A 23,107-nucleotide genomic window follows, 5' to 3' on the forward strand; every position below is an offset into this window, starting at 1 on the left:
CAGGACTCAAATGTACGGCATCAAGGCATTTAGTATTATTTCAAGCTGTTTATCCCTTTCCAGACAATTAAATTTTTTTTTTTTCAAAATAAATAAATTCTTTTATTCTATAATTTGTTGCTAACTTAGAAATAGTTTAACAATTAACTTAAATTATCCGACGGGTCTAGAACTAAATATATCGGCGAAGATTCGTAATCAGTCTGCTTAACTAAAAACTAATATCAAGTATAGGAGAGCTATGGCTGGGAATGACTTTAGTCGACCTCCTCCACGGTGGGTCCTTTGTAGCCCGCACCACCAAAGCCGCCCGCCTGCTGGCCACAGTTGGCGTTGTTGCTCTGTGGCTGACCTTGTTGGTGCATCTTGGTCATAATTGGGGAACAGTGCTGCGTAAGTTCCTTCAGTTTGTACTCGTACTCGTCCTTGTCGGCTGTCGTGTTGGCGTCCAGCCACTTGACCGTCTCGTCGCACTTCTCGAGTACAGAAGATTTCTCGCTCTCACTCAGCTTGTCGGGAGTGGCCTGCTCCACGGCCTGCTTGACGCCGAACACGTAACTCTCGAGGCTATTGCGAGCCGAGATGCATTGGCGCTGCTTCTCATCCTCGTCGGCGTAGCGCTCGGCCTCGTTTACCATGCGATCGATCTCTGCCTGCGAGAGCCGGCCCTTGTCGTTCTTGATGGTAATGTTCTTGGCTTTGCCGGTGCTCATCTCTTTGGCTGATACGTTCAGGATACCATTGGCGTCCATGTCGAAGGTGACCTCGATCTGGGGCACGCCGCGCGGTGCTGGCGGAATGCCTGACAAATCGAAGGTGCCCAGAGCATTGTTGTCTCGCGTAAGGGCGCGCTCGCCCTCGAACACCTGAATGGAGACACCTGGCTGGTTGTCCGAGTACGTCGAAAAGGTCTTCGTCTGCTTGCACGGGATGCGCGAGTTGCGCTCAATCAGCTTGGTCATGACGCCGCCTGCCGTCTCGATGCCCAGCGAAAGGGGAGCCACGTCCACTAGCAGCACGTCCTGGATCTTGCCGCTCTGGTCGCCGCTGAGTATAGCTGCTTGGACGGCTGCACCGTAGGCCACCGCCTCGTCGGGGTTGATGGAAAGGTTCAGGCTCTTGCCGCAGAAGAACTGTTGCAACAAGTTCTGCACCTTTGGAATGCGCGTCGAGCCGCCGACTAGCACAATGTCGTGGATCTGCTGTTTGTCCATTTTGGCATCGTTCAGTGCCTTCTCCACTGGCGCCAGTGTGTTGCGGAACAGATCGGCGCACAGCTCCTCGAATCTCGCTCGGCTCACCTTTGTGTAGAAGTCGTGGCCCTCAAACAACGCATCCACCTCAATTGTCGCCTCTGTGCTGGACGAGAGCGTGCGCTTGGCTCGCTCCGCCGCAGTGCGCAGGCGACGCAGAGCACGAGGATTAGAGCGCAAATCCTTCTTGTACTTTCGCTTGAACTCCTCCGCCAGATGGGTGACCAGTCTGTTGTCGAAGTCCTCGCCGCCCAAATGTGTGTCACCGGCCGTAGCTCGCACCTCGAACAGCGAACCCTCGTCGATGGTCAAAATGGATACATCAAAGGTGCCGCCACCCAGATCGAAGATGAGCACATTGCGCTCTCCCTTCAGATTCTTGTCGAGGCCATAGGCCAGTGCCGCCGCCGTCGGCTCGTTGATTATCCTCAGCACGTTCAGGCCGGCTATGTGGCCTGCGTCTTTGGTGGCTTGGCGCTGTGAGTCGTTGAAGTAGGCGGGTACTGTGATGACTGCGTCTGTGACGGGCTGGCCCAGATACGCCTCGGCTGTCTCCTTCATCTTCGATAGCACCATTGAGCTGATCTCCTCGGGTGCAAAGCGCTTCTGCTCTCCCTTAAACTCGACGCCAATCTTGGGCTTGCCACCTTCGCTGACTACCTTAAAGGGCCAGTGCTTGATGTCCTCTGCTATTTTCGGATCGTCGTACTTGCGACCAATCAGACGCTTCGCATCGAATACTGTGTTCTTGGGGTTCATCGCCACCTGGTTCTTGGCCGCGTCACCAATCAGACGCTCCGAGTCTGTGAAAGCCACATAGCTGGGCGTCGTTCTGTTGCCTTGGTCATTGGCAATGATCTCCACCTTGCCATGCTGGTAGACACCCACGCAAGAGTACGTGGTGCCCAAATCAATTCCAATAGCTGGCATTCTGTTTGTTCTGTGTTCTATGTTCTCCTTCTCTTCTCTTCTGTTGTTGTTCAACTTCTAGTTGTTGTGGAAATGGATTTCCTCTTTCTCTTTCTTTAAATACTATACTATTTACTTCTTTTTTAACTTTCTTTAACTTTTCAGATTAATTCGACTTTACTTGGTTTCAAATTATTCAGTTCTTGTATTGTAGCTTGTTCAGCTAGTCGCTTGTTTGTATTTCGCTTTTGTCTTTCGACGTTTTCAGTTCACTTGCTTGAATTGAATTGAGCCAAAGAGCGAACTTCTGCCGTATTTATACTCTGGCGCTCTCTGTTCGAAATTTCTCGACGCGCTCTTCTCGAATCGACTCGAATGTTATTTCCCCTCGTTGTGTTTGCGAGTGAGTGCGAATGGGAGCGAGATAGCACTAACGCATTAACAGAGAGGAGAGTGGTTGGAATTTTCTCGAAGACCTTGCTTGTTTTTTGATGCGGCAAGCGACGGGCTGAGAGTAACGGATGTTTGTGTATACATATGTATGTAGCTTGACCTACCCCAAGAATTGGCTATCATTTCAATTTCTAGAAAATTCATTGGCGCTTCTAAATACTTTCATACTCGAATAAGCGAATGCTGACTTGACAGACTTGTTTTGGACATCACGTTTTATAATCTAAGCATATACAGGGAAGCACGTGCACACACACATCTACATAAATTATAGTCAACTAGTTTTCTTGGCGAAACTTATCAATTGATGGAGTTTACTGACCGAATATACATACATACACATGTATGTACATACATGCATATATGCAAATATTAATACATAGATAGGTATGCATGTGTGTACGCATGTATGTATGTATGTATGTACATATGTACACGAAAACTGAGATTGAAATGCTGGAGCTATTACAGTACTCTTTATTTAGAATAAAGAATGACGATCACAATAGAAATTTGTAATATGTAAATAAATAAAAGTTTTTCACAAATACAAAATTTTATAAATTATAAATTTATGATACACACCATTCCTTTTTTGGTACAAATTTGAAAAACTAAACCAAATTACATATGTACATATATGTATGTATGTAAATACTTAACTTCTACATTTTTAGAGCTAGACATGTGTATTTTATGGAATTTCGATTTTTGATATAATCCCCCACCTACGACTCGACCCCCTTTCCATTATTCTCAAATGGCATTATTCAAATGCTGGGTGGGTATCTGAGCTGTTGCAAATGTTGATAATATGTCTTATTTAATAATAATAATGACCCCCACCAGGCCTGTGACGACTGAGGAAATGCTGCAGCTACTTCCTTTATATAGAGCGACTTTCACTAAACACTAGTCGCGCTCAAGCTCAAATGTTGAGCCGGGTGCCAGGTAGAGATCGTAACAGTCGAGCCTTAAGTGACAATAACAACTTAGATTACCGTCTGTAGTTCTTTTTCGTGCCATGCTTTTGCTAGGCAGACAGGAATACGCAACTTCAAAATATACGTATGTACGTATGTAGATATGTACATATGTATATTCTTGATAAGGCTAAATATTGATATGCTAAATAGTTAGTATATGGCAGTTAATTCTGTTCCAACGTTAAATTACATTTCTGGATATAACATCCAGTGGTGCAGCAAGGTCGTGTATCGTGTATTTGGCGACGACAAGATGTTACGAAGAAATTCATAATATACATACGATATTAGGTCAATCAGTCCTGAATTAAATAAATAAAATATATAAAACATATAAAAATAAATGAAAAGGCTGCTCACTGTTAACAGATCGCCGAATCTGTGATTCCATCCCATATTCACTAGGCAGGGACTGAAACTATTGAGTTTAGATCAATGCTAACTGCGTAGTTAGCAGAGTGTGCATATGTATTTACATACACACATACATATGTATGTACATACATGTGTTCATGAAAGAATCGTAGAAAGATTGCCACATCAGCTCTTTTGCAGGGCTCAAATGTACGGCATCAAGGCATTTAGTATTATTTCAAGCTGTTTATCCCTTTCCAGACAATTAAAAGACAATTAAATTTTTTTTTTTTCAAAATAAATAAATTCTTTTATTCTATAATTTGTTGCTAACTTAGAAATAGTTTAACAATTAACTTAAATTATCCGACGGGTCTAGAACTAAATATATCGGCGAAGATTCGTAATCAGTCTGCTTAACTAAAAACTAATATCAAGTATAGGAGAGCTATGGCTGGGAATGACTTTAGTCGACCTCCTCCACGGTGGGTCCTTTGTAGCCCGCACCACCAAAGCCGCCCGCCTGCTGGCCACAGTTGGCGTTGTTGCTCTGTGGCTGACCTTGTTGGTGCATCTTGGTCATAATTGGGGAACAGTGCTGCGTAAGTTCCTTCAGTTTGTACTCGTACTCGTCCTTGTCGGCTGTCGTGTTGGCGTCCAGCCACTTGACCGTCTCGTCGCACTTCTCGAGTACAGAAGATTTCTCGCTCTCACTCAGCTTGTCGGGAGTGGCCTGCTCCACGGCCTGCTTGACGCCGAACACGTAACTCTCGAGGCTATTGCGAGCCGAGATGCGTTGGCGCTGCTTCTCATCCTCGTCGGCGTAGCGCTCGGCCTCGTTTACCATGCGATCGATCTCTGCCTGCGAGAGCCGGCCCTTGTCGTTCTTGATGGTAATGTTCTTGGCTTTGCCGGTGCTCATCTCTTTGGCTGATACGTTCAGGATACCATTGGCGTCCATGTCGAAGGTGACCTCGATCTGGGGCACGCCGCGCGGTGCTGGCGGAATGCCTGACAAATCGAAGGTGCCCAGAGCATTGTTGTCTCGCGTAAGGGCGCGCTCGCCCTCGAACACCTGAATGGAGACACCTGGCTGGTTGTCCGAGTACGTCGAAAAGGTCTTCGTCTGCTTGCACGGGATGCGCGAGTTGCGCTCAATCAGCTTGGTCATGACGCCGCCTGCCGTCTCGATGCCCAGCGAAAGGGGAGCCACGTCCACTAGCAGCACGTCCTGGATCTTGCCGCTCTGGTCGCCGCTGAGTATAGCTGCTTGGACGGCTGCACCGTAGGCCACCGCCTCGTCGGGGTTGATGGAAAGGTTCAGGCTCTTGCCGCAGAAGAACTGTTGCAACAAGTTCTGCACCTTTGGAATGCGCGTCGAGCCGCCGACTAGCACAATGTCGTGGATCTGCTGTTTGTCCATTTTGGCATCGTTCAGTGCCTTCTCCACTGGCGCCAGTGTGTTGCGGAACAGATCGGCGCACAGCTCCTCGAATCTCGCTCGGCTCACCTTTGTGTAGAAGTCGTGGCCCTCAAACAACGCATCCACCTCAATTGTCGCCTCTGTGCTGGACGAGAGCGTGCGCTTGGCTCGCTCCGCCGCAGTGCGCAGGCGACGCAGAGCACGAGGATTAGAGCGCAAATCCTTCTTGTACTTTCGCTTGAACTCCTCCGCCAGATGGGTGACCAGTCTGTTGTCGAAGTCCTCGCCGCCCAAATGTGTGTCACCGGCCGTAGCTCGCACCTCGAACAGCGAACCCTCGTCGATGGTCAAAATGGATACATCAAAGGTGCCGCCACCCAGATCGAAGATGAGCACATTGCGCTCTCCCTTCAGATTCTTGTCGAGGCCATAGGCCAGTGCCGCCGCCGTCGGCTCGTTGATTATCCTCAGCACGTTCAGGCCGGCTATGTGGCCTGCGTCTTTGGTGGCTTGGCGCTGCGAGTCGTTGAAGTAGGCGGGTACTGTGATGACTGCGTCTGTGACGGGCTGGCCCAGATACGCCTCGGCTGTCTCCTTCATCTTCGATAGCACCATTGAGCTGATCTCCTCGGGTGCAAAGCGCTTCTGCTCTCCCTTAAACTCGACGCCAATCTTGGGCTTGCCACCTTCGCTGACTACCTTAAAGGGCCAGTGCTTGATGTCCTCTGCTATTTTCGGATCGTCGTACTTGCGACCAATCAGACGCTTCGCATCGAATACTGTGTTCTTGGGGTTCATCGCCACCTGGTTCTTGGCCGCGTCACCAATCAGACGCTCCGAGTCTGTGAAAGCCACATAGCTGGGCGTCGTTCTGTTGCCTTGGTCATTGGCAATGATCTCCACCTTGCCATGCTGGTAGACACCCACGCAGGAGTACGTGGTGCCCAAATCAATTCCAATAGCTGGCATTCTGTTTGTTCTGTGTTCTATGTTCTCCTTCTCTTCTCTTCTGTTGTTGTTCAACTTCTAGTTGTTGTTATGGAAATGGATTTCCTCTTTCTCTTTCTTCAAATACTATACTATTTACTTCTTTTTTAACTTTCTTTAACTTTTCAGATTAATTCGACTTTACTTTCAAATTATTCAGTTCTTGTATTGTAGCTTGTTCAGCTAGTCGCTTGTTTGTATTTCGCTTTTGTCTTTCGACGTTTTCAGTTCACTTGCTTGAATTGAATTGAGCCAAAGAGCGAACTTCTGCCGTATTTATACTCTGGCGCTCTCTGTTCGAAATTTCTCGACGCGCTCTTCTCGAATCGACTCGAATGTTATTTCCCCTCGTTGTGTTTGCGAGTGAGTGCGAATGGGAGCGAGATAGCACTAACGCATTAACAGAGAGGAGAGTGGTTGGAATTTTCTCGAAGACCTTGCTTGTTTTTTGATGCGGCAAGCGACGGGCTGAGAGTAACGGCTGTTTGTGTATATGTAGCTTGACCTACCCCAAGAATTGGCTATCATTTCAATTTCTAGAAAATTCATTGGCGCTTCTAAATACTTTCATACTCGAATAAGCGAATGCTGACTTGACAGACTTGTTTTGGACATCACGTTTTATAATCTAAGCATATACAGGGAAGCACGTGCACCCACACATCTACATAAATTATAGTCAACTAGTTCTCTTGGCGAAACTTATCAATTGATGGAGTTTACTGACCGAATATACATACATACACATCTATGTACATGCATACATATATGCAAATATTAATACGAAGAAATGCATAATATACATACGATATTAGGTCAATCAGTCCTGAATTAAATAAATAAAATATATAAAACATATAAAAATAAATGAAAAGGCTGCTCACTGTCAACAGATCGCCGAATCTGTGATTCCATCCCATATTCACTAGGCAGGGACTGAAACTATTGAGTTTAGATCAATGCTAACTACGCAGTTAGCAGAGTGTGTGTGCATGTGTATTTACATACACACCTATGTATGTACATGTGTTCACGAAAGAATCGTAGAAAGATTGCCACATCAGCTCTTTTGCAGGACTCAAATGTACGGCATCAAGGCATTTAGTATTATTTCAAGCTGTTTATCCCTTTCCAGACAATTAAATTTTTTTTTTTTCAAAATAAATAAATTCTTTTATTCTATAATTTGTTGCTAACTTAGAAATAGTTTAACAATTAACTTAAATTATCCGACGGGTCTAGAACTAAATATATCGGCGAAGATTCGTAATCAGTCTGCTTAACTAAAAACTAATATCAAGTATAGGAGAGCTATGGCTGGGAATGACTTTAGTCGACCTCCTCCACGGTGGGTCCTTTGTAGCCCGCACCACCAAAGCCGCCCGCCTGCTGGCCACAGTTGGCGTTGTTGCTCTGTGGCTGACCTTGTTGGTGCATCTTGGTCATAATTGGGGAACAGTGCTGCGTAAGTTCCTTCAGTTTGTACTCGTACTCGTCCTTGTCGGCTGTCGTGTTGGCGTCCAGCCACTTGACCGTCTCGTCGCACTTCTCGAGTACAGAAGATTTCTCGCTCTCACTCAGCTTGTCGGGAGTGGCCTGCTCCACGGCCTGCTTGACGCCGAACACGTAACTCTCGAGGCTATTGCGAGCCGAGATGCATTGGCGCTGCTTCTCATCCTCGTCGGCGTAGCGCTCGGCCTCGTTTACCATGCGATCGATCTCTGCCTGCGAGAGCCGGCCCTTGTCGTTCTTGATGGTAATGTTCTTGGCTTTGCCGGTGCTCATCTCTTTGGCTGATACGTTCAGGATACCATTGGCGTCCATGTCGAAGGTGACCTCGATCTGGGGCACGCCGCGCGGTGCTGGCGGAATGCCTGACAAATCGAAGGTGCCCAGAGCATTGTTGTCTCGCGTAAGGGCGCGCTCGCCCTCGAACACCTGAATGGAGACACCTGGCTGGTTGTCCGAGTACGTCGAAAAGGTCTTCGTCTGCTTGCACGGGATGCGCGAGTTGCGCTCAATCAGCTTGGTCATGACGCCGCCTGCCGTCTCGATGCCCAGCGAAAGGGGAGCCACGTCCACTAGCAGCACGTCCTGGATCTTGCCGCTCTGGTCGCCGCTGAGTATAGCTGCTTGGACGGCTGCACCGTAGGCCACCGCCTCGTCGGGGTTGATGGAAAGGTTCAGGCTCTTGCCGCAGAAGAACTGTTGCAACAAGTTCTGCACCTTTGGAATGCGCGTCGAGCCGCCGACTAGCACAATGTCGTGGATCTGCTGTTTGTCCATTTTGGCATCGTTCAGTGCCTTCTCCACTGGCGCCAGTGTGTTGCGGAACAGATCGGCGCACAGCTCCTCGAATCTCGCTCGGCTCACCTTTGTGTAGAAGTCGTGGCCCTCAAACAACGCATCCACCTCAATTGTCGCCTCTGTGCTGGACGAGAGCGTGCGCTTGGCTCGCTCCGCCGCAGTGCGCAGGCGACGCAGAGCACGAGGATTAGAGCGCAAATCCTTCTTGTACTTTCGCTTGAACTCCTCCGCCAGATGGGTGACCAGTCTGTTGTCGAAGTCCTCGCCGCCCAAATGTGTGTCACCGGCCGTAGCTCGCACCTCGAACAGCGAACCCTCGTCGATGGTCAAAATGGATACATCAAAGGTGCCGCCACCCAGATCGAAGATGAGCACATTGCGCTCTCCCTTCAGATTCTTGTCGAGGCCATAGGCCAGTGCCGCCGCCGTCGGCTCGTTGATTATCCTCAGCACGTTCAGGCCGGCTATGTGGCCTGCGTCTTTGGTGGCTTGGCGCTGTGAGTCGTTGAAGTAGGCGGGTACTGTGATGACTGCGTCTGTGACGGGCTGGCCCAGATACGCCTCGGCTGTCTCCTTCATCTTCGATAGCACCATTGAGCTGATCTCCTCGGGTGCAAAGCGCTTCTGCTCTCCCTTAAACTCGACGCCAATCTTGGGCTTGCCACCTTCGCTGACTACCTTAAAGGGCCAGTGCTTGATGTCCTCTGCTATTTTCGGATCGTCGTACTTGCGACCAATCAGACGCTTCGCATCGAATACTGTGTTCTTGGGGTTCATCGCCACCTGGTTCTTGGCCGCGTCACCAATCAGACGCTCCGAGTCTGTGAAAGCCACATAGCTGGGCGTCGTTCTGTTGCCTTGGTCATTGGCAATGATCTCCACCTTGCCATGCTGGTAGACACCCACGCAAGAGTACGTGGTGCCCAAATCAATTCCAATAGCTGGCATTCTGTTTGTTCTGTGTTCTATGTTCTCCTTCTCTTCTCTTCTGTTGTTGTTCAACTTCTAGTTGTTGTGGAAATGGATTTCCTCTTTCTCTTTCTTTAAATACTATACTATTTACTTCTTTTTTAACTTTCTTTAACTTTTCAGATTAATTCGACTTTACTTGGTTTCAAATTATTCAGTTCTTGTATTGTAGCTTGTTCAGCTAGTCGCTTGTTTGTATTTCGCTTTTGTCTTTCGACGTTTTCAGTTCACTTGCTTGAATTGAATTGAGCCAAAGAGCGAACTTCTGCCGTATTTATACTCTGGCGCTCTCTGTTCGAAATTTCTCGACGCGCTCTTCTCGAATCGACTCGAATGTTATTTCCCCTCGTTGTGTTTGCGAGTGAGTGCGAATGGGAGCGAGATAGCACTAACGCATTAACAGAGAGGAGAGTGGTTGGAATTTTCTCGAAGACCTTGCTTGTTTTTTGATGCGGCAAGCGACGGGCTGAGAGTAACGGATGTTTGTGTATACATATGTATGTAGCTTGACCTACCCCAAGAATTGGCTATCATTTCAATTTCTAGAAAATTCATTGGCGCTTCTAAATACTTTCATACTCGAATAAGCGAATGCTGACTTGACAGACTTGTTTTGGACATCACGTTTTATAATCTAAGCATATACAGGGAAGCACGTGCACACACACATCTACATAAATTATAGTCAACTAGTTTTCTTGGCGAAACTTATCAATTGATGGAGTTTACTGACCGAATATACATACATACACATGTATGTACATACATGCATATATGCAAATATTAATACATAGATAGGTATGCATGTGTGTACGCATGTATGTATGTATGTATGTACATATGTACACGAAAACTGAGATTGAAATGCTGGAGCTATTACAGTACTCTTTATTTAGAATAAAGAATGACGATCACAATAGAAATTTGTAATATGTAAATAAATAAAAGTTTTTCACAAATACAAAATTTTATAAATTATAAATTTATGATACACACCATTCCTTTTTTGGTACAAATTTGAAAAACTAAACCAAATTACATATGTACATATATGTATGTATGTAAATACTTAACTTCTACATTTTTAGAGCTAGACATGTGTATTTTATGGAATTTCGATTTTTGATATAATCCCCCACCTACGACTCGACCCCCTTTCCATTATTCTCAAATGGCATTATTCAAATGCTGGGTGGGTATCTGAGCTGTTGCAAATGTTGATAATATGTCTTATTTAATAATAATAATGACCCCCACCAGGCCTGTGACGACTGAGGAAATGCTGCAGCTACTTCCTTTATATAGAGCGACTTTCACTAAACACTAGTCGCGCTCAAGCTCAAATGTTGAGCCGGGTGCCAGGTAGAGATCGTAACAGTCGAGCCTTAAGTGACAATAACAACTTAGATTACCGTCTGTAGTTCTTTTTCGTGCCATGCTTTTGCTAGGCAGACAGGAATACGCAACTTCAAAATATACGTATGTACGTATGTAGATATGTACATATGTATATTCTTGATAAGGCTAAATATTGATATGCTAAATAGTTAGTATATGGCAGTTAATTCTGTTCCAACGTTAAATTACATTTCTGGATATAACATCCAGTGGTGCAGCAAGGTCGTGTATCGTGTATTTGGCGACGACAAGATGTTACGAAGAAATTCATAATATACATACGATATTAGGTCAATCAGTCCTGAATTAAATAAATAAAATATATAAAACATATAAAAATAAATGAAAAGGCTGCTCACTGTTAACAGATCGCCGAATCTGTGATTCCATCCCATATTCACTAGGCAGGGACTGAAACTATTGAGTTTAGATCAATGCTAACTGCGTAGTTAGCAGAGTGTGCATATGTATTTACATACACACATACATATGTATGTACATACATGTGTTCATGAAAGAATCGTAGAAAGATTGCCACATCAGCTCTTTTGCAGGGCTCAAATGTACGGCATCAAGGCATTTAGTATTATTTCAAGCTGTTTATCCCTTTCCAGACAATTAAAAGACAATTAAATTTTTTTTTTTTCAAAATAAATAAATTCTTTTATTCTATAATTTGTTGCTAACTTAGAAATAGTTTAACAATTAACTTAAATTATCCGACGGGTCTAGAACTAAATATATCGGCGAAGATTCGTAATCAGTCTGCTTAACTAAAAACTAATATCAAGTATAGGAGAGCTATGGCTGGGAATGACTTTAGTCGACCTCCTCCACGGTGGGTCCTTTGTAGCCCGCACCACCAAAGCCGCCCGCCTGCTGGCCACAGTTGGCGTTGTTGCTCTGTGGCTGACCTTGTTGGTGCATCTTGGTCATAATTGGGGAACAGTGCTGCGTAAGTTCCTTCAGTTTGTACTCGTACTCGTCCTTGTCGGCTGTCGTGTTGGCGTCCAGCCACTTGACCGTCTCGTCGCACTTCTCGAGTACAGAAGATTTCTCGCTCTCACTCAGCTTGTCGGGAGTGGCCTGCTCCACGGCCTGCTTGACGCCGAACACGTAACTCTCGAGGCTATTGCGAGCCGAGATGCGTTGGCGCTGCTTCTCATCCTCGTCGGCGTAGCGCTCGGCCTCGTTTACCATGCGATCGATCTCTGCCTGCGAGAGCCGGCCCTTGTCGTTCTTGATGGTAATGTTCTTGGCTTTGCCGGTGCTCATCTCTTTGGCTGATACGTTCAGGATACCATTGGCGTCCATGTCGAAGGTGACCTCGATCTGGGGCACGCCGCGCGGTGCTGGCGGAATGCCTGACAAATCGAAGGTGCCCAGAGCATTGTTGTCTCGCGTAAGGGCGCGCTCGCCCTCGAACACCTGAATGGAGACACCTGGCTGGTTGTCCGAGTACGTCGAAAAGGTCTTCGTCTGCTTGCACGGGATGCGCGAGTTGCGCTCAATCAGCTTGGTCATGACGCCGCCTGCCGTCTCGATGCCCAGCGAAAGGGGAGCCACGTCCACTAGCAGCACGTCCTGGATCTTGCCGCTCTGGTCGCCGCTGAGTATAGCTGCTTGGACGGCTGCACCGTAGGCCACCGCCTCGTCGGGGTTGATGGAAAGGTTCAGGCTCTTGCCGCAGAAGAACTGTTGCAACAAGTTCTGCACCTTTGGAATGCGCGTCGAGCCGCCGACTAGCACAATGTCGTGGATCTGCTGTTTGTCCATTTTGGCATCGTTCAGTGCCTTCTCCACTGGCGCCAGTGTGTTGCGGAACAGATCGGCGCACAGCTCCTCGAATCTCGCTCGGCTCACCTTTGTGTAGAAGTCGTGGCCCTCAAACAACGCATCCACCTCAATTGTCGCCTCTGTGCTGGACGAGAGCGTGCGCTTGGCTCGCTCCGCCGCAGTGCGCAGGCGACGCAGAGCACGAGGATTAGAGCGCAAATCCTTCTTGTACTTTCGCTTGAACTCCTCCGCCAGATGGGTGACCAGTCTGTTGTCGAAGTCCTCGCCGCCCAAATGTGTGTCACCGGCCGTAGCTCGCACCTCGAACAGCGAACCCTCGTCGATGGTCAAAATGGATACATCAAAGGTGCCGCCACCCAGATCGAAGATGAGCACATTGCGCTCTCCCTTCAGATTCTTGTCGAGGCCATAGGCCAGTGCCGCCGCCGTCGGCTCGTTGATTATCCTCAGCACGTTCAGGCCGGCTATGTGGCCTGCGTCTTTGGTGGCTTGGCGCTGCGAGTCGTTGAAGTAGGCGGGTACTGTGATGACTGCGTCTGTGACGGGCTGGCCCAGATACGCCTCGGCTGTCTCCTTCATCTTCGATAGCACCATTGAGCTGATCTCCTCGGGTGCAAAGCGCTTCTGCTCTCCCTTAAACTCGACGCCAATCTTGGGCTTGCCACCTTCGCTGACTACCTTAAAGGGCCAGTGCTTGATGTCCTCTGCTATTTTCGGATCGTCGTACTTGCGACCAATCAGACGCTTCGCATCGAATACTGTGTTCTTGGGGTTCATCGCCACCTGGTTCTTGGCCGCGTCACCAATCAGACGCTCCGAGTCTGTGAAAGCCACATAGCTGGGCGTCGTTCTGTTGCCTTGGTCATTGGCAATGATCTCCACCTTGCCATGCTGGTAGACACCCACGCAGGAGTACGTGGTGCCCAAATCAATTCCAATAGCTGGCATTCTGTTTGTTCTGTGTTCTATGTTCTCCTTCTCTTCTCTTCTGTTGTTGTTCAACTTCTAGTTGTTGTTATGGAAATGGATTTCCTCTTTCTCTTTCTTCAAATACTATACTATTTACTTCTTTTTTAACTTTCTTTAACTTTTCAGATTAATTCGACTTTACTTTCAAATTATTCAGTTCTTGTATTGTAGCTTGTTCAGCTAGTCGCTTGTTTGTATTTCGCTTTTGTCTTTCGACGTTTTCAGTTCACTTGCTTGAATTGAATTGAGCCAAAGAGCGAACTTCTGCCGTATTTATACTCTGGCGCTCTCTGTTCGAAATTTCTCGACGCGCTCTTCTCGAATCAACTCGACTGTTAGTGAGTGTGTGTGAGTGATTGAGAGCGGGTATCGCTGACGGTGGGAGTGGTTGGAATATTCTCGAAGATTTTGTTTATATGTGTTATGTGGCAAGAGACGAACTGCGTGATACGAAAGTGTGTATAATTTCACCGTAAATTAGAAACATACATATGTATGTACGTGTGCCTAGGTATTGTTGAAGCATATAAAAATAAATTGATTATCCTTAACCATTTGATATTTATAAACGTACTAGTTGTTTATATTCTGATTCTATTAGTAGTTGTTAGACTATTGTCATAATGTATGTACATACATATGTACATATGTATTTATGTATGTACACAGTCAATGCAAGTTTATTTAAATTTTTCTTTTACCAGTTGCATATGTACATATGTATGTATGTATTGTGAATTATAGCTACATACATATATTGTCTGCATCCTATCAATATGTGGTTATAATATAAAAGCAGTAAACAGTCTGTCAAGAATGAGTTGTAATATTTTGACTTTAGATGCAAATATGTATCTAAGTCATTAATGCATAAAAACAATTTTTTTCAAATAGGAATGTGTTTAATATTTTTCAATTAATTTATACAACAAGAGTACGGTGACTTTAGTGGCACACTGTATATAAAAAACGAAAACATAACATTCAATATGTAATAACTAATCAACAAAAACAAAAAATCACTCATAAATATCAGTGTCAATAATGTGTTGGCACTGAGCATTTTGAACATCTGCTTTGCTCTAGTTCATGGAAGTAACGGTATTTTACTGTTATCTGTTGATATTTTATGCATTTATGAATGTTTTATTTTACATTTCTTGTCATTTGATTGTCAATTTTCTCTAGTGTCGCATTTAAGCACACATTTAATATATTTTTTAAAATGCTTGGAGAGCGATTGAGCTTTGAGATGGTACAGCTCACGAGATGGGCAAATCCGTTCCATAAGGTGATTAAAGTTGCACATTGATTATCTAAAATGGGCTATAATTGCATACAGTATACATATGTATGTACATTAACGCAAATGAATTTTCTAGAAATTAATATCGCAGCCAACTGTTAAGGTAGGTCGAGCAATACACAAACAACCGTTACTCTTATGCAGCATAACTTAAAGAGAGAAAATTCGAGAATATTCCAACCGCACCCACCGTAAGCAACACGCGCTCTCACTATCTTGCACTCACCAGCAAACACTAGGAGGGGAAATAACATTTGAGTCGATTCGAGAAGAGCGCGTCGAGAAATTTCGAACAGAGAGCGCCAGAGTATAAATACGGCAGAAGTTCGCTCTTTGGCTCAATTCAATTCAAGCAAGTGAACTGAAAACGTCGAAAGACAAAAGCGAAATACAAACAAGCGACTAGCTGAACAAGCTACAATACAAGAACTGAATAATTTGAAACCAAGTAAAGTCGAATTAATCTGAAAAGTTAAAGAAAGTTAAAAAAGAAGTAAATAGTATAGTATTTAAAGAGAAAGAGGAAATCCATTTCCACAACAACTAGAAGTTGAACAACAACAGAAGAGAAGAGAAGGAGAACATAGAACACAGAACAAACAGAATGCCAGCTATTGGAATTGATTTGGGCACCACGTACTCTTGCGTGGGTGTCTACCAGCATGGCAAGGTGGAGATCATTGCCAATGACCAAGGCAACAGAACGACGCCCAGCTATGTGGCTTTCACAGACTCGGAGCGTCTGATTGGTGACGCGGCCAAGAACCAGGTGGCGATGAACCCCAAGAACACAGTATTCGATGCGAAGCGTCTGATTGGTCGCAAGTACGACGATCCGAAAATAGCAGAGGACATCAAGCACTGGCCCTTTAAGGTAGTCAGCGAAGGTGGCAAGCCCAAGATTGGCGTCGAGTTTAAGGGAGAGCAGAAGCGCTTTGCACCCGAGGAGATCAGCTCAATGGTGCTATCGAAGATGAAGGAGACAGCCGAGGCGTATCTGGGCCAGCCCGTCACAGACGCAGTCATCACAGTACCCGCCTACTTCAACGACTCACAGCGCCAAGCCACCAAAGACGCAGGCCACATAGCCGGCCTGAACGTGCTGAGGATAATCAACGAGCCGACGGCGGCGGCACTGGCCTATGGCCTCGACAAGAATCTGAAGGGAGAGCGCAATGTGCTCATCTTCGATCTGGGTGGCGGCACCTTTGATGTATCCATTTTGACCATCGACGAGGGTTCGCTGTTCGAGGTGCGAGCTACGGCCGGTGACACACATTTGGGCGGCGAGGACTTCGACAACAGACTGGTCACCCATCTGGCGGAGGAGTTCAAGCGAAAGTACAAGAAGGATTTGCGCTCTAATCCTCGTGCTCTGCGTCGCCTGCGCACTGCGGCGGAGCGAGCCAAGCGCACGCTCTCGTCCAGCACAGAGGCGACAATTGAGGTGGATGCGTTGTTTGAGGGCCACGACTTCTACACAAAGGTGAGCCGAGCGAGATTCGAGGAGCTGTGCGCCGATCTGTTCCGCAACACACTGGCGCCAGTGGAGAAGGCACTGAACGATGCCAAAATGGACAAACAGCAGATCCACGACATTGTGCTAGTCGGCGGCTCGACGCGCATTCCAAAGGTGCAGAACTTGTTGCAACAGTTCTTCTGCGGCAAGAGCCTGAACCTTTCCATTAACCCCGACGAGGCGGTGGCCTACGGTGCAGCCGTCCAAGCAGCTATACTCAGCGGCGACCAGAGCGGCAAGATCCAGGACGTGCTGCTAGTGGACGTGGCTCCCCTTTCGCTGGGCATCGAGACGGCAGGCGGCGTCATGACCAAGCTGATTGAGCGCAACTCGCGCATCCCGTGCAAGCAGACGAAGACCTTTTCGACGTACTCGGACAACCAGCCAGGTGTCTCTATTCAGGTGTTCGAGGGCGAGCGCGCCCTTACGCGAGACAACAATGCTCTGGGCACCTTCGATTTGTCAGGCATTCCGCCAGCACCGCGCGGCGTGCCCCAGATCGAGGTCACCTTCGACATGGACGCCAATGGTATCCTGAACGTATCAGCCAAAGAGATGAGCACCGGCAAAGCCAAGAACATTACCATCAAGAACGACAAGGGCCGGCTCTCGCAGGCAGAGATCGATCGCATGGTAAACGAGGCCGAGCGCTACGCCGACGAGGATGAGAAGCAGCGCCAACGCATCTCGGCTCGCAATAGCCTCGAGAGTTACGTGTTCGGCGTCAAGCAGGCCGTGGAGCAGGCCACTCCCGACAAGCTGAGTGAGAGCGAGAAATCTTCTGTACTCGAGAAGTGCGACGAGACGGTCAAGTGGCTGGACGCCAACACAACAGCCGACAAGGACGAGTACGAGTACAAACTGAAGGAACTTACGCAGCACTGTTCCCCAATTATGACCAAGATGCACCAACAAGGTCAGCCACAGAGCAACAACGCCAACTGTGGCCAGCAGGCGGGCGGCTTTGGTGGTGCGGGCTACAAAGGACCCACCGTGGAGGAGGTCGACTAAAGTCATTCCCAGCCATAGCTCTCCTATACTTGATATTAGTTTTTAGTTAAGCAGACTGATTACGAATCTTCGCCGATATATTTAGTTCTAGACCCGTCGGATAATTTAAGTTAATTGTTAAACTATTTCTAAGTTAGCAACAAATTATAGAATAAAAGAATTTATTTATTTTGAAAAAAAAAAAAATTTAATTGTCTTTTAATTGTCTGGAAAGGGATAAACAGCTTGAAATAATACTAAATGCCTTGATGCCGTACATTTGAGCCCTGCAAAAGAGCTGATGTGGCAATCTTTCTACGATTCTTTCATGAACACATGTATGTACATACATATGTATGTGTGTATGTAAATACATATGCACACTCTGCTAACTACGCAGTTAGCATTGATCTAAACTCAATAGTTTCAGTCCCTGCCTAGTGAATATGGGATGGAATCACAGATTCGGCGATCTGTTAACAGTGAGCAGCCTTTTCATTTATTTTTATATGTTTTATATATTTTATTTATTTAATTCAGGACTGATTGACCTAATATCGTATGTATATTATGAATTTCTTCGTAACATCTTGTCGTCGCCAAATACACGATACACGACCTTGCTGCACCACTGGATGGTATATCCAGAAATGTAATTTAAGTTTGGAACACAATTAACTGCCATATACTAACTATTTAGCATATCAATATTTAGCCTTATCAAGAATATACATATGTACATATGTATCTACATACATACATACATATATTTTGAAGTTGCGTATTCCTGTCTGCCTAGCAAAAGCATGGCACCAAAAGAGAACTACAGGCGGTAATCTAAGTTGTTATTGTCACTTAAGGCTCGACTGTTACGATCTCCACCTGGCACCCGGCTCAACATTTGAGCTTGAGCGCGACTAGTGTTTAGTGAAAGTCGCTCTATATAAAGGAAGTAACAGCAGCATTTCCTCAGTCGTCCCAGGCCAGTCAGTCGTGCAGTGCAGTAAGTGAAGTGCGTGTTACCATTTAAAGATTGCTTAGCATTAAAGACTTAGAGGAGTTACATAGAGAAATTTCTTAGAGGAAATAGAAGAAATATGTGTGTATTTAGAAGAAATACTTGGACGGATTACTTAATACTTACTTTTCCCTGTTCACATAAAAAGTACATGCACGCATGACGACTATTATTATTATTAAATAAGACATATTATCAACATTTGCAACAGCTCAGATACCCACCCAGCATTTGAATAATGCCATTTGAGAATAATGGAAAGGGGGTCGAGTCGTAGGTGGGGGATTATATCAAAAATCGAAATTCCATAAAATACACATGTCTAGCTCTAAAAATGTAGAAGTTAAGTATTTACATATATGTACATATGTAATTTTGTTTAGTTTTTCAAATTTGTACCAAAAAAGGAATGGTGTGTATCATAAATTTATAATTTATAAAATCTTTTGTATTTATTTACATACACTTAATTACAAATTTCTATTGTGCTCAGATCGTCATTCTTTATTCTAAATAAAGAGTACTGTAATAGCTCCAGCATTTCAATCTCAGTTTTCGTGTACATACATACATACATACATACACACATGCATACCTATCTATGTATTAATATTTGCATATATGCATGTACATACATGTGTATGTATGTATATTCGGTCAGTAAACTCCATCAATTGATAAGTTTCGCCAAGAAAACTAGTTGACTATAATTTATGTAGATGTGTGTGTGCACGTGCTTCCCTGTATATGCTTAGATTATAAAACGTGATGTCCAAAACAAGTCTGTCAAGTCAGCCTTCGCTTATTCGAGTATGAAAGTATTTAGAAGCGCCAATGAATTTTCTAGAAATTGAAATGATAGCCAATTCTTGGGGTAGGTCAAGCTACATATACACAAACAGCCGTTACTCTCAGCCCGTCAAGCAAGGTCTTCGAGAAAATTCCAACCACTCTCCTCTCTGTTAATGCGTTAGTGCTATCTCGCTCCCATTCGCACTCACTCGCAAACACAACGAGGGGAAATAACATTCGAGTCGATTCGAGAAGAGCGCGTCGAGAAATTTCGAACAGAGAGCGCCAGAGTATAAATACGGCAGAAGTTCGCTCTTTGGCTCAATTCAATTCAAGCAAGTGAACTGAAAACGTCGAAAGACAAAAGCGAAATACAAACAAGCGACTAGCTGAACAAGCTACAATACAAGAACTGAATAATTTGAAACCAAGTAAAGTCGAATTAATCTGAAAAGTTAAAGAAAGTTAAAAAAGAAGTAAATAGTATAGTATTTAAAGAAAGAGAAAGAGGAAATTCATTTCCATAACAACTAGAAGTTGAACAACAGAAGAGAAGAGAAGGAGAACATAGAACACAGAACACAGAACAGAATGCCAGCTATTGGAATTGATTTGGGCACCACGTACTCCTGCGTGGGTGTCTACCAGCATGGCAAGGTGGAGATCATTGCCAATGACCAAGGCAACAGAACGACGCCCAGCTATGTGGCTTTCACAGACTCGGAGCGTCTGATTGGTGACGCGGCCAAGAACCAGGTGGCGATGAACCCCAAGAACACAGTATTCGATGCGAAGCGTCTGATTGGTCGCAAGTACGACGATCCGAAAATAGCAGAGGACATCAAGCACTGGCCCTTTAAGGTAGTCAGCGAAGGTGGCAAGCCCAAGATTGGCGTCGAGTTTAAGGGAGAGCAGAAGCGCTTTGCACCCGAGGAGATCAGCTCAATGGTGCTATCGAAGATGAAGGAGACAGCCGAGGCGTATCTGGGCCAGCCCGTCACAGACGCAGTCATCACAGTACCCGCCTACTTCAACGACTCGCAGCGCCAAGCCACCAAAGACGCAGGCCACATAGCCGGCCTGAACGTGCTGAGGATAATCAACGAGCCGACGGCGGCGGCACTGGCCTATGGCCTCGACAAGAATCTGAAGGGAGAGCGCAATGTGCTCATCTTCGATCTGGGTGGCGGCACCTTTGATGTATCCATTTTGACCATCGACGAGGGTTCGCTGTTCGAGGTGCGAGCTACGGCCGGTGACACACATTTGGGCGGCGAGGACTTCGACAACAGACTGGTCACCCATCTGGCGGAGGAGTTCAAGCGAAAGTACAAGAAGGATTTGCGCTCTAATCCTCGTGCTCTGCGTCGCCTGCGCACTGCGGCGGAGCGAGCCAAGCGCACGCTCTCGTCCAGCACAGAGGCGACAATTGAGGTGGATGCGTTGTTTGAGGGCCACGACTTCTACACAAAGGTGAGCCGAGCGAGATTCGAGGAGCTGTGCGCCGATCTGTTCCGCAACACACTGGCGCCAGTGGAGAAGGCACTGAACGATGCCAAAATGGACAAACAGCAGATCCACGACATTGTGCTAGTCGGCGGCTCGACGCGCATTCCAAAGGTGCAGAACTTGTTGCAACAGTTCTTCTGCGGCAAGAGCCTGAACCTTTCCATCAACCCCGACGAGGCGGTGGCCTACGGTGCAGCCGTCCAAGCAGCTATACTCAGCGGCGACCAGAGCGGCAAGATCCAGGACGTGCTGCTAGTGGACGTGGCTCCCCTTTCGCTGGGCATCGAGACGGCAGGCGGCGTCATGACCAAGCTGATTGAGCGCAACTCGCGCATCCCGTGCAAGCAGACGAAGACCTTTTCGACGTACTCGGACAACCAGCCAGGTGTCTCTATTCAGGTGTTCGAGGGCGAGCGCGCCCTTACGCGAGACAACAATGCTCTGGGCACCTTCGATTTGTCAGGCATTCCGCCAGCACCGCGCGGCGTGCCCCAGATCGAGGTCACCTTCGACATGGACGCCAATGGTATCCTGAACGTATCAGCCAAAGAGATGAGCACCGGCAAAGCCAAGAACATTACCATCAAGAACGACAAGGGCCGGCTCTCGCAGGCAGAGATCGATCGCATGGTAAACGAGGCCGAGCGCTACGCCGACGAGGATGAGAAGCAGCGCCAACGCATCTCGGCTCGCAATAGCCTCGAGAGTTACGTGTTCGGCGTCAAGCAGGCCGTGGAGCAGGCCACTCCCGACAAGCTGAGTGAGAGCGAGAAATCTTCTGTACTCGAGAAGTGCGACGAGACGGTCAAGTGGCTGGACGCCAACACCACAGCCGACAAGGACGAGTACGAGTACAAACTGAAGGAACTTACGCAGCACTGTTCCCCAATTATGACCAAGATGCACCAACAAGGTCAGCCACAGAGCAACAACGCCAACTGTGGCCAGCAGGCGGGCGGCTTTGGTGGTGCGGGCTACAAAGGACCCACCGTGGAGGAGGTCGACTAAAGTCATTCCCAGCCATAGCTCTCCTATACTTGATATTAGTTTTTAGTTAAGCAGACTGATAAAGAATCTTCGCCGATATATTTAGTTCTAGACCCGACGGATAATTTAAGTTAATTGTTAAACTATTTCTAAGTTAGCAACAAATTATAGAATAAAAGAATTTATTTATTTTGAAAAAAAAAAGCCTTTTAATTGCTTTTAAGGAGGGGTAATGCAAAATTGGGGTTGCCGTAAAGTCGTTGAAATTTATGACGATGACTACATACATATGTACATATACATATGTATATGTGTGATGCAGAAACTATGTATGTTATACATTTGTATGTATGTAGATATGTATGTATGTAGATATGTATGTACATTACATAAAAATGTTTTCATATTTCTCGGGAAAACACCAAGCTTTTACAATATCCCCATACATATGTACATACATACATACAAATGTACATGGATTACAAAGCTAATTCAATTCCCGAAAATACGTTATATTTAGTAACGTCTAGAAACATCGACTTTTTGAAGCGTGCCAGCCGTTTGTTTTTTTCACTAACCTATAGTTCTATATAATATTGTTGAAAACTCACCAACTAAATTTCCTAACAGATGTCAGAATAAATATGTAAAAACAAAAAAACTTTGCATGGTGCAAATAGTAGATTTTTCTAGAAAAATATCCATACATAGTACATATGTATGTATGTACCATTCACAAATGTATGTATGTATATAGTCGGGTATAGATAATAAATTGATTTTTTAAATGAAATGCAGATATAATTTTTTATATCGTATTTAAACTACATATGTATAATTATTAATTTTTATAAAATATTATATAATGTAAGAAATACATACATACAATATATTATGTTGAAATACATACATATGTATGTGCATACATATGTATTTGTTTAAATTTTGTTTAGGAAATTATTAAATGCAAACATACATGCATATTTACATATACATATATATGGTAGATAAATATGAGGGAATTTTCAAAATTCATATTTGTGTTTTTTTTTTATATATGTACATATAAGATAAAAAAAATAAAAAATGGCTTGTAACCACGGATACACATTTGTTTGCTCCAAAAAACCGCGGGCTCTGTTTGAAAAATTGATAGCCTAGAATAGTTAGCAATGCCAACT

At 45.6% G+C, this 23,107-nt stretch overlaps 4 protein-coding genes and 2 pseudogenes across 4 annotated transcripts; 2 read left to right on the plus strand and 4 right to left on the minus strand.

Moving 5' to 3' along the window:
• Positions 1-92: 92 nt before the first annotated feature.
• LOC149092209 (major heat shock 70 kDa protein Bc pseudogene) lies at positions 93-2,473 on the minus strand (annotated as a pseudogene).
• A 1,783-nt stretch (positions 2,474-4,256) lies between these two features.
• On the minus strand, positions 4,257-6,435 carry LOC149092210 (major heat shock 70 kDa protein Bc). Its single transcript, XM_089259138.1, has one exon. The coding sequence runs from the start codon at positions 6,345-6,347 to the stop codon at positions 4,422-4,424; it is 1,926 nt and encodes a 641-aa protein (XP_089115264.1). The 5' UTR covers positions 6,348-6,435; the 3' UTR covers positions 4,257-4,421.
• A 1,094-nt stretch (positions 6,436-7,529) lies between these two features.
• On the minus strand, positions 7,530-9,910 carry LOC149092211 (major heat shock 70 kDa protein Bc pseudogene; annotated as a pseudogene).
• Positions 9,911-11,693: 1,783 nt separating this feature from the next.
• On the minus strand, positions 11,694-13,870 carry LOC149092212 (major heat shock 70 kDa protein Bc). Its single transcript, XM_089259403.1, has one exon. It carries the CDS (start codon positions 13,782-13,784, stop codon positions 11,859-11,861), a length of 1,926 nt encoding a protein of 641 aa, XP_089115529.1. The 5' UTR covers positions 13,785-13,870; the 3' UTR covers positions 11,694-11,858.
• A 1,562-nt stretch (positions 13,871-15,432) lies between these two features.
• On the plus strand, positions 15,433-17,806 carry LOC115565506 (major heat shock 70 kDa protein Bc). Its single transcript, XM_030390712.2, has one exon. The coding sequence runs from the start codon at positions 15,716-15,718 to the stop codon at positions 17,639-17,641; it is 1,926 nt and encodes a 641-aa protein (XP_030246572.1). The 5' UTR covers positions 15,433-15,715; the 3' UTR covers positions 17,642-17,806.
• A 1,927-nt stretch (positions 17,807-19,733) lies between these two features.
• LOC149092213 (major heat shock 70 kDa protein Bc) lies at positions 19,734-22,130 on the plus strand. The gene has a single exon (XM_089259400.1). The coding sequence runs from the start codon at positions 20,022-20,024 to the stop codon at positions 21,945-21,947; it is 1,926 nt and encodes a 641-aa protein (XP_089115526.1). The 5' UTR covers positions 19,734-20,021; the 3' UTR covers positions 21,948-22,130.
• The last annotated feature ends 977 nt before the right edge of the window (positions 22,131-23,107 follow it).

This window comes from Drosophila navojoa, chromosome 2 (assembly GCF_054131105.1).
Source record: "Drosophila navojoa isolate 15081-1374.11 chromosome 2, UAZ_NAV_1.0, whole genome shotgun sequence".
NCBI classification, from domain to species: Eukaryota; Metazoa; Arthropoda; class Insecta; order Diptera; family Drosophilidae; genus Drosophila; species Drosophila navojoa.